At 38.9% G+C, this 17,779-nt stretch overlaps 2 protein-coding genes across 2 annotated transcripts in view; one reads left to right on the top strand and one right to left on the bottom strand.

Moving 5' to 3' along the window:
- Positions 1 to 17,779, top strand: part of SOS2 (SOS Ras/Rho guanine nucleotide exchange factor 2) — a 101,754-nt gene that overhangs the window by 40,334 nt on the left and 43,641 nt on the right. Inside the window, exons 3-6 of the mRNA XM_004698575.2 lie at positions 4,600 to 4,725; positions 11,830 to 11,961; positions 13,237 to 13,401; positions 16,380 to 16,583. Coding sequence (XP_004698632.2) covers positions 4,600 to 4,725; positions 11,830 to 11,961; positions 13,237 to 13,401; positions 16,380 to 16,583 — 627 coding nt within the window. The remainder of the gene's footprint in view (positions 1 to 4,599; positions 4,726 to 11,829; positions 11,962 to 13,236; positions 13,402 to 16,379; positions 16,584 to 17,779) is intronic.
- LOC101645794 (U6 snRNA-associated Sm-like protein LSm3) lies at positions 1,424 to 1,732 on the bottom strand. Its single transcript, XM_045288003.1, has one exon. It carries the CDS (start codon positions 1,730 to 1,732, stop codon positions 1,424 to 1,426), a length of 309 nt encoding a protein of 102 aa, XP_045143938.1.

Raw genomic sequence — 17,779 nt, forward strand, 5'->3', positions numbered from 1 at the left:
AACCCTTGATAATTTATAAATTATTATTATTTTATCATATCTTACACTGTCCGACATCTCCCTTCACCCACTTTTCTGTTGTGCACCCCCCAGGGAAGAGGTTATATTGTAGGTCCTTGTAATCGGTTCCCCCTTTCTACCCTATGTAGTATAAAGTGTGGTGGGGACTGGCCCCCCACCACTACCCAGGGTTCAGTAATCACAATTGTACGGTTGAGATATATAAATATTATATTAAAGTCATCGAGAGCATGAGCGATAGAAGAGACACATTATATGGTAGCATTGCTCACCTCAGCCCCGCTTGGTGGTCCACGTGGAGAGAGGGGGAAGGGAAGGAGGACAAGGGGAAAGGGAACAGAGGGCGGGAGGGGAGAAGGGGAAGAGGCCAGGGAGGGAGAGACCAGCGAGAGAGACCTCTATTGCTAACCCAGTCCTATATACCTTTTGGGGGTGTGCAAGCCCACTAATTACAGGTAAAGACATACATCACAGGAAGGGCTTGCACTATAGGTTATACAGCAATGAGAGGGGGTGGTCTAGGGACATACACACAATAGGAAGAGGACAGATTGGGGTATACATGTGACCTAGATTTAGGATCCTAGATTTAGGATGGCAGCTTGACTTTGGATGTCACAGAGTGGGCTTGACCTGTTCTTGGCTCAACTGATAGAGACCATTATTGGTAGGGTGTGAACTCCACCTACAGGAACCAAATTGATGACTGCAGGCATGTCCATTGTCTTTAACAACAGGGAGCGGGGCCCACTGCAGTTTGGCAACTGATTTCAGGGAGGATGCCTGCCAGCATCTGACCTCCCCGCACAACCCTACCTTCCCTCCACCCTCCAGGTATAGCCACTCTCACCACTGGTTCTGAAAGGGTTATCTGTCCTGAATTCCCTGTGTTTCCAGTTCCTGTCTGTACCAATGTACATCCTCTGGTCTAGCCAGATTTGTAAGGTAGAATTGGTATCATGGTAGTGGTGAGAGGAAGCATTTAAGAAGTAGAGAAAAGTTGTATGTTTCATCATTGCTACCCTGCAACCTGACTGGCTCATCTCCTCCCCGCGATGCTTCAGTAAGGGGGTGTCCAGTTGCCTACAGATGGGCTTTGGGTCTCCACTCTGCACTCACCCTCATTTACAATGATATGATTTTTTTTTTGAGAAACATTTATTTTAGAGAAAAAAATTCCAAAATTATTTGCTAAAAGAACTCTCCATTATTGTGATTACATTTAGTGGAAGGGTGGGATACAATTTTAAATGTTAATTAGTTTATAGTGGCAAACCAACTTATTTCAGGAAAGGATGGATCCTTGGTTACTTCTGAGTATCAAAGTTTACGTAGGTTTCTCTTCAGAAGACAGCCTGTATTCAAGAGACTCCACTTTTTTCCTCTGAACAGATTCTTGGCTTCAGCCAACTCTTGGTGGAGGGGCAACTAGCACAACACCGTCACCCTGCACAGAGAGCATTGGAATATTCCTTTTTGTTGATTTATATATCTCTTCATACGTCTCTTCATCAATTTCTATAGTAGTCACAGTTTCTTCCACATCTCCCAGTATCATATTTAAATGCTGATCATAAGCATGCAGTCTTCCTCGAAGCTCTCTGTCATTTCGCATTTTCACATAAATGTGTTCATCCAGGCTGAGCCTAATGAGATCCAGAGGCTCCTCTACTGTGTTGGTCGTTTGTTGCTGGTCCACATCATCTGCCATGTTTCAAATTCTCATATTTCTTAATTCAAGTTCAAACTCTACTATTTATCTAAATATCCTCTTCTGGTGTTAAGATTTTCTGATACTAATCAATTTTTTCTGACCTAGCCCAGTAACCTTTATACCCATTGTGTATCTGTATTCTTCTCGTTTCCCTTCACTTCATCCTGCGTATTCATTTTGCCTTTTGTCTTCTTTTATTTCCTTTTTTGATTTATATATATACTAGTTTAGTGGGCTCCCTGGGTGATACAAATGCACTTGATTACTAACCAAAAAATATGAGGTTCAAGTGTTGCCCAGATAATTGAAAATCCAATAGGAAAAAAAAACAAAAAAAAACCCCAATAAAGCACAGTTCTACTCTGACACACATGGGAGACTCCATGAGTTGAACCCAACAGCAATTTGTTTGTTTTTTTCAGAGGCATCTCTATTGCTGCTTCTGTGAGTATTGATTGTGAATCCAAGGAAAATGAAATCTTTGGTAGGGCCAATCTTTTCTCCATTTGTCATGATGTTGTCTATTGGCAGTAGTTATGAAGATTTTGTTTAACTTGGTGTGATCGATCCGTAAGACTGTATGTTTTTCAAGTCCTCTTCATTTAGCAGTTAAGAAATCAAATGACATGTTACATTGGGCAAATGTGCAGCATAATGCAGAAGACTCAAAGTATTAAAAGGCAAAGATGTCATTTTAAGGACTAAGGTGTGCCTGGTCCAAGCCATAGTATTTTCAATCACCTCATATGCATGCAAAAATTGGGCAATGACACTGGAGATCCCCTTGCAGAGGGGTCTTGGGGAGGAGATGAGCCAGCCAGGGTGCGATGTAACAATGATGAGAAATACAACTTTCCTCTAGTTCCTAAATGTTTCCTCTCCGCTCCCACTACCATGACTCAAATTCTATCTTGCAAGTCTGGCTAGACCCGAGGAGGTACACTGGTACAGATAGGAACTGAAAATACAGGGAATCCAGGACAGATGAGCCCTATAGGACCAGTGGTGTGAGTGGCAAAACAGGGAGGGTGAAGGGAGAATGGGTAGGAAAGAGGGAACCGATTACATGGAACTGTGTGTGACCTCCTCCCTGGGGGACAGACAACCAAAAAGTGGGTGAAGGGAGACGTCGGACAGGGCAAGATATGACAAAATACCCATTTATAAACTAGCAAGGGCTCATGAGGGAGGGGGGAGGGAGGGGATAAATGAGGACCTAATGTCGGGGGTTTAAGTGGAGAGAAAATGTTTTGAGAAACAATGTACAAATGCGCTTTACACAATTGATGTGTGTATGGATTGGGATAACAGTTGTATGAGCCCTTAATAAAATGTTAAAAAAAAAGAAAGAAAGAAAGAAAGAAACGAAAAAAAGAAAAAAAAAGTTGGGCAATGAATAAAGAAAAAGAATTGATGCATTTGAATTATGGTGTTGGGGGAAAATATTATCATGAACTGCCAGAAGAACAAACAAATCTACTTTGGAAGAAGTACAGCCGAATGCTCCTTAGGAGGAAGGATGGGGAGACATTATCTCATGTACTTTGGACATGTTATCAGAAGGAATCGATCTCTGGAGAAGGTCATCATGTTTGGTAAAATTAGGGGTTCATTAAAAAGAGAAAGACCCTCAGTGAGATGGATTGACACAGTGGCTGCAACAGTGAACTCAAACGTGTCCGTGATTATGAGGATAGCACATGTGAGGTGTAGTCTCGTGACGGAAAGGGTCCTGAGGAGCGGCTGTGCAATTGACGGAAAGTAAATAACAGACAGCGTGCAAGGGCTCACCTTTCCAGGAGTCAGGATCAGGAGAAAGAGAGCGAATATATTCTCTCTCCAACGGGCTTATGTAGTCCTAGGGCATGCAGGCCCTGGCAATCATACACTTAACAGGGTGAGCAGTGCCTTAATTTTAGATGTCCCTGAGCTCACTGAGGGAGTAACCCAAGACCAATATTGGCGGCAGACAGAGGTGAGGGGACTGCCCTTTGAGCGGGGAGAACAATTGAACATATTTGTTCTTAGAGATAGCCTTTAGTGCATAGTGAGCAGCCATGTGCTTACAACAGGTATCTTTAAATTGGCACTATTGTAGAGGGAGATTGTGGGAATGGTTTTTTGTATGGAGAATGTGACTGGGAGTCATCTATACCTCATAAGTGTGAAGGCCTGTCTCCACCAAAATTGGCCTTCCAGAGTCTTAATTATGAGTGTAGAGAACTTGGCCACATACATTCTCTTCCCAGTCCTCAGTTTCCCACAGGCAAAAGACAAGGGAGCAACATTTTGTTCTGTTACACACAAGGGTCATTATTAAGGTGACCAGATTTTAACATTGGTAAAGTGGGACACCATTGATAAAACTCATATCCTGGTGAAATAGCCACATGGCAGTCGAAAACCGTATACCCAACTTGTTGTGCATTCTTTCCAAAAATCGGGACTTTTAAAAAATGCCGTGGGACAAATTGTAAAAAATTGGGACTGTCTTGCCAAAAGCGGAACATCTGGTCACCTTAGTCATTATGAGTGAGAACTGACTTAATAGATCCTAGCAGCACCAATCTGTGTTGCTGGGATTCAAGATGGAGCGTCATATTCCTACTGGATCTAGTAGGTGACTTGAGGGCATCCATGATTTCCCTGATGGTATAGAGAAAATTTTATGTGTTTTGGTGGTTGGTGGTTTCAAGGAAATCATTAAATTATATTATGAGGTCCAAAAAAGTTTAAGGACCATTGCTATATTGGTTAAAAAAATATTTACAGAGACCAACAATTCTCATTTTTATTTTCCAGTTTTATACTCTATGTCTGTATATTATTTTGTCAATACATTAACGTTTCTTTTGTTTTTTAAGGTTCAGGAGCAAGTACATCCTAATCTTTCAGCTAATGAAGAGTCTCTCTACTACATTGAAGACCTAATTTTTCAACTGCTTAATAAATTATGCATGGCCCAACCAAGGACTGTTCAAGATGTGGAGGTAAAAACTTTGATATTTCAAAAAGACACTGAAACATTATACAAATGAATTTTTGTGTTTCTCTAGGAATAAAAGAGTCCACAGATTTAAGTGTATTTTATAGTGACTTGTTTGTTTAGTCATAAATAGAACAAAGACCAATCAGCCAGATGAGGGAATGTCTCAGCACAAGGCCGTACTGGTATCCAAAGGCTGGCTTTGAATAGGGCATGGAACACAAAGGAAACTCACAAAATCATGAATGGCAACAGATCAGTTCATAACAGTTGCAGGCCAGACTACAGAAAAGAGATGGACAGACCATTGGGATACTCACACAATTACAGATTAGAAAAGGTTACTATTGGTTCAGGGCCCTCTTGAGTACCTAGGTCAGGTATGACTCCTAACTAGAGGACCCTCAAACTCCTATCGAGTTGATTCTGATTCATGACCCAGAAATTCTGATCATTTAACACAAGAGAAATGAGAATAAATGATAACAAAAAGGTTTACACGTGTTAACCGTGTTTTTAATAGCCCCAAATTAGAAACAATACAAGTTTTCGTTGACAAAACAATGAGTGGCCAACTTAGGGTATATTCATAAAGAAGAGGACCCTCAGTGAGATGGATTCACACAGTAGCTGTAACAATGGGCTCACACGTAGCCAGGGCCAGGCAGTGTTGTTTTTGTTTAGTCATTTTATTGGGGGCTCATACAGTTCTTATCACAATCCATACATATATCCACCGTGTCAAACGCATTTGTACATTTGTTGCCATCATCATTTTCAAAACATTTTTCTTTCTACTTGAGCCCTTGCTATCAACTCCTCATTTTTACTCACTCTGTCTCCCTTTTGAACACTTGATTTATAAATTGTTATTTTTTTCATGTCTTACACTGACCGATAGCTCCCTTCACCCACTTTTCGCTTGTCCATGCCTCAGGGACGGGGTTATATGTAGATCATTGTGATCAGTTCCCCTTTCTCCCCCTGGTATCGCTGTTCTCATTATTGTTCCTGAGGGTTTTATCGCTCCTGGATTCCATGTGTTTCCAGCTCTAATCTGTACCCATGTACATGCTCTGGTTTAGCCATATTTGTAAGGTAGAATTGGGATCATGATAGTGGGTAGGGGGAGGAAGCATTTAAGAACTAGAGGAAAGTCGTATGTTTCATCGGTGCTGTATTGCACACTGACTGGCTCATCTCTTCCTTGTGACCCTTCTGTAAGGGGATGTCCAATTGAATACAGATTGACTTTGGGTCTCCATTCTGCACTCCCCTCATTCACATTGATAAGATTTTCTGTTTTAGAGCTTTGATGCCTGATAGCTGATCCCATCGACACCTAGTGATCGCACAGGCTGGTGTACTTCTTCCATGTGGACTTTGTTGCTTCTGAGCTACATGACCGCTTGTTTATCTTCAAACCTTTAACAGCCAGATGCTAAATCTTTTGATAGCTGGGCACCTTCAGGTTTCTTCACCATATATGCTTATGCACCCATTTTGTCTTCAGTGATCCTCTTTGGGAAGGTGAGCATCACGGAATGCCAGGCTATTAAAACAAAATGTTCTTGCGTTGAGGGAGTACTTGAGTAGAGGCCCAATGTCTGCCTGCTATTTTTATGCTGAACATATAAATATATGTTCATAGATCTATTTCCCTATTATTATATATAAATATATTTATAGATGTACATGGGCCAGGCAATGTTTGTTTGTTTTTTTTAAATTAAAAGATAATTTTATTGAGGGATCTTATAACAATTCATACATCAATTGTATCAAGCATATTTGTACATAGGTTGCCATTTTTTTAAAGCATTTTATTGGGGGCTCGTACAACTCTTAATCACAATCCATACATACATCCATTGTGTCAAGCACACTTGTACATTTGTTGCCATCATAATTCTCAAAACATTTGCTTTACACTTGAGCCCTTGGTATCAGTTTCTAATTTTCCCCCTCACTTCCCGCCCCCCCCACCTTATGAAACCTTGATAATTTATCAATTATTATTTTGTCATGTCTTACACTGTCCAATGTCTCTCTTCACCCACTTTTCATTTGAGTTTCAGTAATTCATCTCAGTTACATTACCCCTGATCAAGCCTTACCAAGCCTCTTACACCCTCCTTGCCACTGATTTTAGATTCCTTGTTGTTCCCTTGTCCGTGGGTTGGTTAACACCACTTCCTTTCCCTCACCTCCCTCTCTCTCATGTCCTCCCCACCACCCCCAACTATCAATCCCGTGGTTTTTTTTCCTCCAGATTATATATCCTGCCTATCTTATCTAGATAGAGTTCAACAAAGCACCAAAAACAACAACAAAAAACCAATGACAAAAAAAGGTCTGTAAATAGTTAAAGGTCTGTTTGTTGACCTTTAGGAGTGTTTGCTGGTCAGGTCTGATGGGGTGCCATGCCCTGACCCCAAAGTCTATTTTTTGTACTCCCTCGGGACTTCCTTGCTCTGCTCCCCTTGCTGTTCTGCACACCCTTAGTGTTTTGCCTCGGTGTGGTGGGGTCAGATTGGGTGCAATTCCCACACTGTGTCTCCAGTGTTGTCCCCTTTAGGGCTATGGGTCAGTGAGGGATGTCGTGTGTGTTAGTGGCACCAGCTATATGGTCCTCTCTGTGCTTTGGCTCCTCTGAGCAGGGATATCATCTTCAAGGATTGGTAGGCCAGTATGTGCTCCACTCTCTCTTCCTCCCCCTTCATTTGTTCCCGTGTGCTCTGATCAGACATGTCCCTGTCCCTGAGCTGTAGCTTCAGTGCTGTCCTCTGAAGTAAATTCTTCTTGGGGGAGGGGTGGCTGTCCACGTAGTTGGGATTGGGGCAGTTGGGATTGGGACGGGCATCTCAGACCTCTCTACTGGTTCCCTGCTTCATGCCAATATGTTGCATTCACATCTTGGAGCACCAGGTTGAAGTGGGCCAGGAAGTGTTTTGTAGAGAGTCACAAACCCCTAGTGGCAACCACAATTAAGTAATAGACTTCCCCCCTCCTGCCAACTATTAATAAACAGTGTTTAATGACATAATTACAATTCATAGACATTATATAAAGAAAAAAAATGCATGCACAGAAGAGTATATATTTTGTGCTTGAGTCCCCTTAAGTTCAGAAAAGGAGCATAGTGGCTTAGTAGTTACGAGTTTGACTGCTAACCTCAAGGTCAGTTTAAAACCCCTAGTCTCTCCTCAGAAAAAAGTTGAGACTTTCTGCTCCCTTAAAGTGTTAAAGTCTCAGAAACCCATGGGGCAATTCACCCTGTTCTATAGGGTGACTTTGTTTTGGAATCAACGCGAAGGCAGTAAGTTTAGTATTTTTGGTTAGGTTCAGAAACAGCTAGAAGCAGTGGGATAGAATCAGGATGGTGGTTGTCTGTGGTGGGTACTGGGAAGGGGATTAGAGAAACTTTCCAAGGTGATAGAAATGTTCTCTGTCTTGATTGGCATGGTGCTTACATGGAGGTAAGCTGTAGTATAAGTATGGGGGGGCAGTCCCCCACCACTACCCACAGGTTCAGTAAGCACAATTGTGCGGTTGAGATACATAAATATTATATTAAAGTCATCAAGAGCACGAGCAATAGAAGAGAAACATTGCATGGTAGCATTGCTCACCTCAGCCTCGCTTGGTGGTCCATGTGGAGAGAGGGGGAAGGGAAGGAGGACAGGAAAGGGAGCAAGGGAGGGAGGAGGAGGAGCCCAGTGAGAGCGAGCTCTATTGCTAGCCCAGGCCTATATACCTTTTGGGGGTGTGCAAGCCCACTAATTACAGGTAAAGACATACGTCACAGGAAGGGGTTGCACTATAGGTTACACAGTAATGAGAGAGGGTGGTCTAGGGACATACACGCAATAGGAAGAGGAGGGATTGGAAGTATACATGTGGCAAGATGGGCAGATCCTAGATACAGGATGGCAGCCTAACTTAGGATGTCACAGAGCCTGTTTGACTTGTTCCCTCGCTCAACTGATAGAGACCATTACCAGTAGGGCGTGAACTCCTCCTACAGGAACCAAACTAATGGTAGCAAGTCTTAGGGAGAAGCAAGCTATTTTCTCCAGCAGCAGGGAGCAGGCCCACCACTGTGGTGGGGTGAGACTGCAGTCTGACCTCCTCCCACAGTAAGCATTTATAAAAAATTAATAACATTGTGTCCTTAAGTATGTACATTTCACTGCATATACTTATTACCACAATAAAAAGATAGTGTAAACCTAAAAGGATATTTGCTCATTGATTAGAAATACATATATATTTAAAATAATGTGTGAATTAATACTTAAATATTTATTTGGCTCTGTTACATGGAAGTATATTAGATTTTCAGCATATGTGCAAATGTGCTTGACACACTGGATGAATATGGATTGTGATAAGAAATGTAAGAGCCCCTAATAAAATAATTTAATTAAAAATAAAGAAATATGTGTCAGAATGTTTCTTTAAATTCTTTTTGTACTATGGTACTTAGCTATATCCACTTATATAAATTACATAAACAAATGTATATACACCCATAAATTACATACATTCTTTTGAGGATTATGTCTATAGTAAGGCAGCAATGTCAGTGTAAAGGAAAACCTTAATGTGGAGGGAGTAAACTGTTCAGATTGTCAGGGACTCTTGTCGTTGTTAGGTGTCATCGAGTCAGTTCTGATCCCATAGAAACTCTGTATAACAACACACTGCCCAGGAGACCCAAAGCCCATTTGTAGGCCACTGGAGATCCCCTTACAGAGGGGTCTTGGGGAGGAGAAGAGCCAGTCAGGGTGCGATGTAGCAACGATGAAAAATACCACTTTCCTCTAGTTCCTAAATGCTCTCTCTCCCCACCCACTATCATGCTCCCAATTCTACCTTACAAATCTGGCTAGACCAGAGGATGTACACTGGTACAGATAGGAACTGGAAACACAGGGAATCCAGGGCAGATGATCCCTTCAGGACCAGTGGTGTGAGTGGCAATACTGGGAGGGTAGAGGGAGAGTGGGTTGGAAAGAGGGAACCAGTTACAAGGAACTATATGTGACCTCCTCCCTGGGGGATGGACAACCGAAAAGTGGGTGAAGGGAGACGTCGGACAGGGCAAGATATGACAAAATAATAATTTATAAATTATCAAGGGCTCATGAGGGAGGGGGGAGCGGGAAGGGAGGGGAAAAAATGAGGACCTGATGCCGGGGGGCTTAAGTGGAGAGGAAATGTTTTGAGAATGATGAGGGCAATGAATGTACAAATGTGGTTTACACAATTGATGTATGTATGGATTGTGATTAAGAGTTGTATGAGGCCCTAATAAAACGATTAGAAAAAAAGAATCAAATGAAAAATAAATAAATAAAGGGAACTTTTAAAACACACACACACACACACACACACACACACACACACACACCCAGTCATGAGCCCTCCTCACAGTTGTCCTTATCCTGAGTCCATTGTGCAGCCCCTGTGTCAGTCCATCTTGTTCAGGGCATTCCTCGTTTTTGCTGTCCCTCCACTTTACCAAGCGTGATGTCCTTTTCCAGGGACTGGTCTCTCATGACAATGTGTTCACATTATGTAAGATAAAGTCTCACCATGCTTGCTTTTAAGAATCACTCTGGCTGTATTTCTTCCAAGACAGTTCTGTTTGTTCTTTTACCATGGCATCCCATAGTACTTTCAATGTTCTTCACCATGAGCACCACAAATCAAATGTATGGATTCTTCTTTGTCCTTCCTTATTTATTCAATGTCCAACTTTCACATGCATATGAGGCAGTTGAAAATACCATGGCTTGAGTCAGTGCCACCTTAGTCCTCCAAATAATATACTTGCTTTTCAACACTAAAGAGATCTGGTGCAGCAAATTTACCTGTTGCAACACATTTTTTAATATCTTAACTGCTGCTTCCATGAGCATTGATTGACTTAGACCCTGAATTTCAAATTATAAACATTTGTTTCTTTGTTGTTGTTTTTTATTTTACTGGGGGCTCTTACAGCTCTGTCACAAGCCATAGATCCACCCATTGTGTCAAGCACATTTGTACATATGCTGCTATCATAATTTTCATAACATTTTCTTTCTATTTGAGCCCTTGGTATCAGCTCACTCCCTCCCCAGCTCATCTCCCTCACTCATGAACCCTTGATAATTTATATATATTTTTTCATGTCTTACATCAACTGCTATCATCCTTCACCCACTTTTCTGTCATCTGTCCTCCCTGGGAGGGGATTGTATGTCAGTCATTGTGATTGGTTTTTCCTTTGTCCCCCTACCTTCCTCTTCCCGGCCTGGTATCATGACTCTCATTATTGGTCCTCTGGGCTTGTTTCTTTGTTTTATGCTGTAAGATTTGAACAGTAAGTATACAAAAAAAAATATTTTCAATCCTAATATGTTACAAGTTGAGAATATAATTATAAAAGTAGGCACCCCGCTAAGTTGGGTGATCTACTTAGGAAAAGTTATCAGTTCTGCTTATTCATGCTAACCTAAAATTATGTTTAAGATTAGATTACCTGCAATAGCTAAATGACTTGGATTATTTTTACCAAGAGATGCATTTTCTCAAATTATTCTGAGTTTCTTCATCCAGTTGATCCTTCTAAAGGTACATGATATCTGTTCTTATCAATTTTTATATTTGAATATTGCAGATTAGCAAGAGTATTTGAATAGTTATTAATAATGTGTCAACAACTTTGCTAAGTAAGTCATTTTTACCTGCAAAATCCTATTGTAAAATACACTAGTTCGTGTTAGCTTTTTAAAATTTTATTTATTAAAAAAAATTTTTTTTTTTTAGTTCGTGTTAGCTTTAACCTTTACTACACATCATTACGTTTTCCTTTTCCGAGGCTCATCTTAATTGTGCATACTCTCAAAGCTTTCTTTCACTTTATATTTCTCTATACTCATAGGAAGTATGTGGAAAATCTTAATTATCCTGGGTTTCTTTATACCAAAAATTAATTTACTACCAGAATTAGAACATAATATGACAATATTACCTGCTAGTGATAAAGTTGAATTTTCTACTTATGAGCACTTCTTCAAAAATTAATATTATAGTGGTACTGTTATGATCTGAACAGGAACGTGTTCAAAAGACCTTTCCTCATCCAATTGATAAATGGGCTATTGCTGATGCACAATCTGCCATAGAGAAACGTAAACGAAGAAATCCTCTCTTGCTGCCTGTGGACAAAATCCATCCTTCATTGAAGGTAATAAGAAAATGAAACAGTGGAGGAAGTTCTTTATAGATACTCACTGCCCTTGAGTCAATTCTGATGCACAGCTACTCAATAGGACAGAGTAAAATGGCTCCTTTGGGTTTCTAGGACTGTAAATCTCTATGGTAGTAAAAAGTCTCGTCTTTCTCCTGCAGAATTGCTAGTGATTTAGAACTGCTGACTTTGGGGTAACACCGCAGTGTATAACCCAGTACACTACCAGGGCTCCTCAGCTTTATAGCAAAGGATATTTTATGTAGTATTGCTTGTGCAGTGGTGAAAAGCACTTGACTGCTAACTGAAGGGTTGACAAACTCACTACCTGTTTTGCAAGAGAAAGATGAGGTAGTCTGCTCCCACAAAGATTAGGAATTCTTTGGGGCTGTTCAACTCTCTTATACGGTTGTTATAGGTTAGAATCAACTTTATGGTACTGGATTTTGATTGGTGTATTTATATAATGTAGTCTATTTTTGTGTATATAGGTTTGTATGAGTACGCATATATTTTAGTGTGTACATATAATAAAGATAAGTACACTGTGATAAAACCAGATTGTATATTAAATAATATTCAGAGTCTATGATAGTAATAATATATTATTGGGATAGCTTCCAATGACTGCTGCTGACGCATTCCATTTAATTTGACCTAGATTCTTTTCTAGGTTGATTAAGAAAATACATCTTAAAAAAGCTATTATGAGATGAGAACTCTCTTTAAATTAATCCATATTTATCCTAGATACCATTATATACACTTGAAAAGTCTATAACTTTTAGTGTGTTATTTTAGTCTTATCTATGTTTGGTGTATATGTATTTAAAGATACCTTTGTAGCTATTTCAAGAACACCCTGTCTCATACACACATCTTTGCCTTAATTGAAGCAACTGTAATGAAGGAATACTGGTTAAACTCCTTTTAAGGTAGCAGATACTTGTTAAATGGGTTTTGGATAAAGTACTAAGTTGCCTTCGATGAAGTACAGCAAAAGATTTCTATAGTAGAATAAACTATCTATTTTTGTTTCATGTCAAAGACATTGGCTTTAAAAAAAAGACTGGCTAGATTAGCTGTCTCTTAGAAAAATAAACCCACACATTCTGGGATCAAGGGCTCATTTTATATCTTTGGGTACTCATATAAGTTTAGACATTTGACTTATAGAAAATTCCTTCTAAGTAAAAGTATTAGTAGAGACTTTTAAGTATTTAATGATACTTGGCAGTGCTGTCTAGAATTAAATGGCTTCTTTTTTCACAGGAAGTTTTAGGATACAAAGTGGACTACCATGTCTCCTTATATATTGTGGCTGTGCTAGAATATATATCAGCTGATATTTTGAAACTGGCTGGTAATTATGTTTTTAATATCCGACATTATGAAATATCCCAGCAGGACATTAAAGTGTCAATGTGTGCAGATAAGGTAAGTGTTAAAAGAAACTTAAATTTACTTGGTTAATAGTGACTAAATGACAACTTATGTACAGATGTGTTTGACACAATTGATGTATGTACGGATTGTGATAAGAGCTGTAAGAGCCCCCAATTTAAAAAAATGACTAGATAAATTCCACTGCCATATTTTTAATATGTAATTATGTTAGTAATTTTTATAATGTCTGCTATTGAAGGAAAGAAAAACACTGGCTGTACATACGAACTGTGGAGTAGGAGCGGCATTGTTCAGTGGCCAGAGCAGTTGCATGGAGTGGCCAGTGAGGTAGAGAAGGGTTTGAAATACATAGTATAGAACAAACTGGTTTTTAGAAACATCACTTGGCCGACTGAATTGGAAATACTAGTGGCAAGAGGAATCAAATTACAAAAGTAGCATATCTTTGTCAAAATGGCGACTGCTTAATAATCTAAAACAAAGTGTGAGAAGATGGTTAGAATTGACCTAGTTTAGAAATATTTCTGAGTTAGATATGATGACTGATTTGGTATAAAAAGTGAGGAAGTGATAAATTTAGGGTAATGGCAACCTTTTTAGGTATAAAGACTACTTGAATAGGTAATGCTGTTATTAGTGGGTAGAGCATATATGGATAGGTTTATTTAGATAGGAAGATATCTAACCAGGCTTGGGTGAGACTTGGTTTGAATCCTCAGAGATGCTGAGCTTAGAGATAAACTTTTAGGATTCATTATCATAGATAGTAATTGGAAGTCATTCTAGTGGATGAGCTCTCTCTAGGAGAAAGTATAGCAGATATTTCAAATTGGTGGCCTGCTAGTGAAAAGGAAGAAGCTATCCAGATTTGTTGCTTGAATTTTAATTATTTTACCTTTTATTAATACTTTTAAGTCCAAAAATTTCACGTAGAAGTCTTGATTCCAGTCTTTCTTTGAAAAAAAAAATCCACAAGGTGTGGGAGGATTTTACTGGTGTTGAAAAGACCCTTCTTTTTTTGGTGACAACCTCCTGGCTGCTTCTTGTATTGGCTATAATGTTCCCTGTTTCACCCCTGCATCATTTGAACACAAGGCTTGCAGCATTGTGAGACCAGAAACCCAGACATAGAACCCTAGGGTGGCCAGTGGTAGAGAAGGAAGCTCCACTGACAGACTGGTGACTCAGATGGCTATGCTAGGGAAAGTTTTCAGAAGCAGAGCATAATCAGCTGTAAAAACTAGAGAAAACAAAGCGAGCCATTATACTTAACATTAGGGAGTCATCAGTAACGGTGGTTTTGGTAATGTGCTTGACAGTGAAAGGAAGTCTGAAGGTAGAGAAAATAAAGCTGACCTTAAAAATATAGGGAAGAGACACACTTGTATGGTTTATGTATTATTTCTTTAATTATTTTAATTATTTAGCATGTCTGTTTTAAAACAGATTTTTATCCGCTAATTTCTTGTTCAGCTTTATTACCTTCTTTAAGTGTCTTCTTTTGTTTGCTTATTTAGAAGATCATGTTGCATCTTTCTGGTGTTTTTCACAAAGAATGAATTTTATCTCTTATTATTATTATTTTTTTTAAATCTCTTATTATGTTGTCAGAATTCTTTCATCTCTCTGAAGTTGTTTTATTTCATGGATCTTCCTTTTTGGAATTGTATTTATCTTTTTTCCTGAATTCTAAGAAATAGTTTTCAGTAAGTCTTGGCCATACAATGAACTAGGCCTAATTTTTTTTAACTTATTAGTTCTAAAATTCAGTCACTTTTTTCCTATTGTTTTTGATTGATAACTAATGCTCGTGTATAGGTTGACCTAAGTTTAAAGTAGCAGTCTTTCCTATTATGTAAAAAAAGAAATTGCCATTACAGTAAGAGTATGTGGGATGCCTGGTTTTAACAGATGAACATGATAATGGTTGTCAGCATAGTAAATGCTCATTTGAAAGCATCACATAGCTATCTATCTTGTGCCTCTACAGTAGTATCACGTGTTTTTCTCTTTTTAACTTTCATGCAGTAGGGTATAAGGAATTACCATGTTGAATGCATACTATTTCCCAGACATACTATTGGCATACGTGGTTTATTGAACTTTGCAGATACTGCATTTACAAACTTTATGGCCATCTTGTGTCCAGCAAGTCTGTTGGTGCCATTTTCCCATGTGCTTACTTCATGACTGTCACATTTTTTGTAATTCTCACAATATTTCATTTTTCCCCATAACGATACTTATTGTACAGATAATAGACTACAGGATAGTGTAAACATAACTAGTACACACTGGGAAACAACAAAAAAATTGATGTGACTCTATATTGTTTTATTTTCTCTCTTGCGGTGGGTGGTCTGGACCGGAATCTACAGTGTGTCCTAGGCACGCTGGTAGTGTGTATCTTAAGTACATTAAATCCTTCCATCAGTTACGCTTTACACACCAGAGATCTGTGTTTCAGAAAGGTAAATAACTTGTCTGTAGTCACAAGTAAGTCAGTAGGGGAGCTGGGCTTTTGGCTTAGATTATTGTTCTCCAAAGTTATAGCCTTTTCCACATGTATATATGTTATACATACAAACACATACACACACATTTTCCACAAACAGGTTTATCTTATTTCAGAAATATTTTATCATACTCACTTTTATTTTAATATTTTCCCTTTTAGCCTTGCATTTTTCTCTTATTTTGAATTTTCATATACAAATTAGTCTGTATTTTAAAAATTTTTTATTGTAAGGTGAAGGGTTTACAGACTAGTCATTTTTGAATTCCACAACTTATCAGACCTTCCAGTAACTTACCCTCTTCCCAGAGTTCTTCCCACCTTTTCCCTTTTGTTGGATCTAATCATCCCCTTCACCCAAGTGACCACCTACCTACAAATTAGCCTGTTTTATAAGTAACTCTCATTCTTCTAAAATGTATTCATTTCAAGTACTTGAGACACATTTATAAAAGTAAGGAAATTTTTATAATTGCTTATTTATATTTCTTAGGTTTTGATGGACATGTTTGATCAGGATGATATAGGCTTAGTTTCTCTCTGTGAAGATGAACCTAGTTCTTCAGGTGAATTAAACTATTATGACCTTGTCAGAACTGAAATTGCAGAAGAAAGACAGTATTTACGGGAACTCAATATGATCATAAAAGTTTTTCGAGAAGCCTTCCTTTCTGACAGAAAGCTCTTTAAACCTTCTGTAAGTACCTTTTGGGGTTTGAAATTCTGTATACCCTCAAAAGATGGATATGGCTGCTTCAAATAACAAATAGTAACTTCTTATACTGTATGCTTATACAAAACAAATATTCTTTTTACATGAGTTTTAAAATGTGACGTAAATGAATGGAATGTACTGACAGCGTGAGACAGTTTTAAAAGGGAGATACACTGTCATGACATTTTCGGCTATGCAGTATCCGACATTTATAGTCAGTGACTGGAGGGCATGAAAGCAATGCACGGTTCGAAGAAGGAAGTGCTAACTTTTCCTGATCTCGTGGTAAGTACTCTAAGATGATAATTTAAAATTTTAATAGTACACCTTTAAAAAGTAAAAGTTTATGCAGAGTGCCACAAAAACAACAACAGAACTGCTTTCTATAGCAAGAGGAATAGGAGTGGGGTAGAAGGATGGGAACCCGGGGGGGTCGCTCTACTTCTGTAATGGTCAAACTCACTTCTGAGCAGTCCTTCTAGACAGACCGTTTGTTTAGTTTTTTAAGTGATTGTCTTTTATCACAGGATTTATTTTTCCGTAGATAGTTGTGTGTCTGTCCCTCACTTTTTAAGTACTCCGCCATCTTCCACCTCCTGACTTCTTTCCCACTATTATATGAGTGATGAGAGTGTTGTTCAGACACAGAGGGTCAGTCAGTGATTCCGATTCGGAACTGATTTAGTTTTTCTCCTTCTTTTCAAGAAGAATGGGTCAGTGACAGTTCAAGCTGTTTTAATTGGCCTTCTTCAACTTTGTTTTTATATATGCTTAGTCTAACAGTACTGATAACTTACTCCCACTGGATATACTACCTACAAGTAGTAAGAATTTTGTTTTATAAAATGTGTCTTCAGTCTTGTGAGATAGGTAAGATCATTGAACTGATTCACACTAATGGCATTTATTGTGTGTCAAGAGTAGAACTATGCCCCATAGCTTTTAATAGCGGAATTTTCAAAAGTAGATTGCGAGGCCTTTCTTTTGAGGCATCCGGTTAATAGCCAAGTGCATTAATCATCTGCACCACCCATGGACTATAAGGTAGGTAGGACAAGTATTAGTATCTCTATGTTACTATGAAGAAGTTGACACAAAGTGGTTATCGTTTGACCACATACATTCTAGCTCTTGAAGTTGAATTTGGGTTCTTTTCTCTAATTATAATTGAGTTTTAG

This window comes from Echinops telfairi, unplaced genomic scaffold, assembly GCF_000313985.2.
Source record: "Echinops telfairi isolate 266 unplaced genomic scaffold, ASM31398v2 ScPeMD7_18;HRSCAF=68, whole genome shotgun sequence".
Classification (NCBI taxonomy): domain Eukaryota; kingdom Metazoa; phylum Chordata; class Mammalia; order Afrosoricida; family Tenrecidae; genus Echinops; species Echinops telfairi.

What these genes read in the sequence shown, in the direction of transcription:
- LOC101645794 (XM_045288003.1), bottom strand. Translation starts at nt 1,732, where the DNA reads ATGGCAGATGATGTGGACCAGCAACAAACGACCAACACAGTAGAGGAG.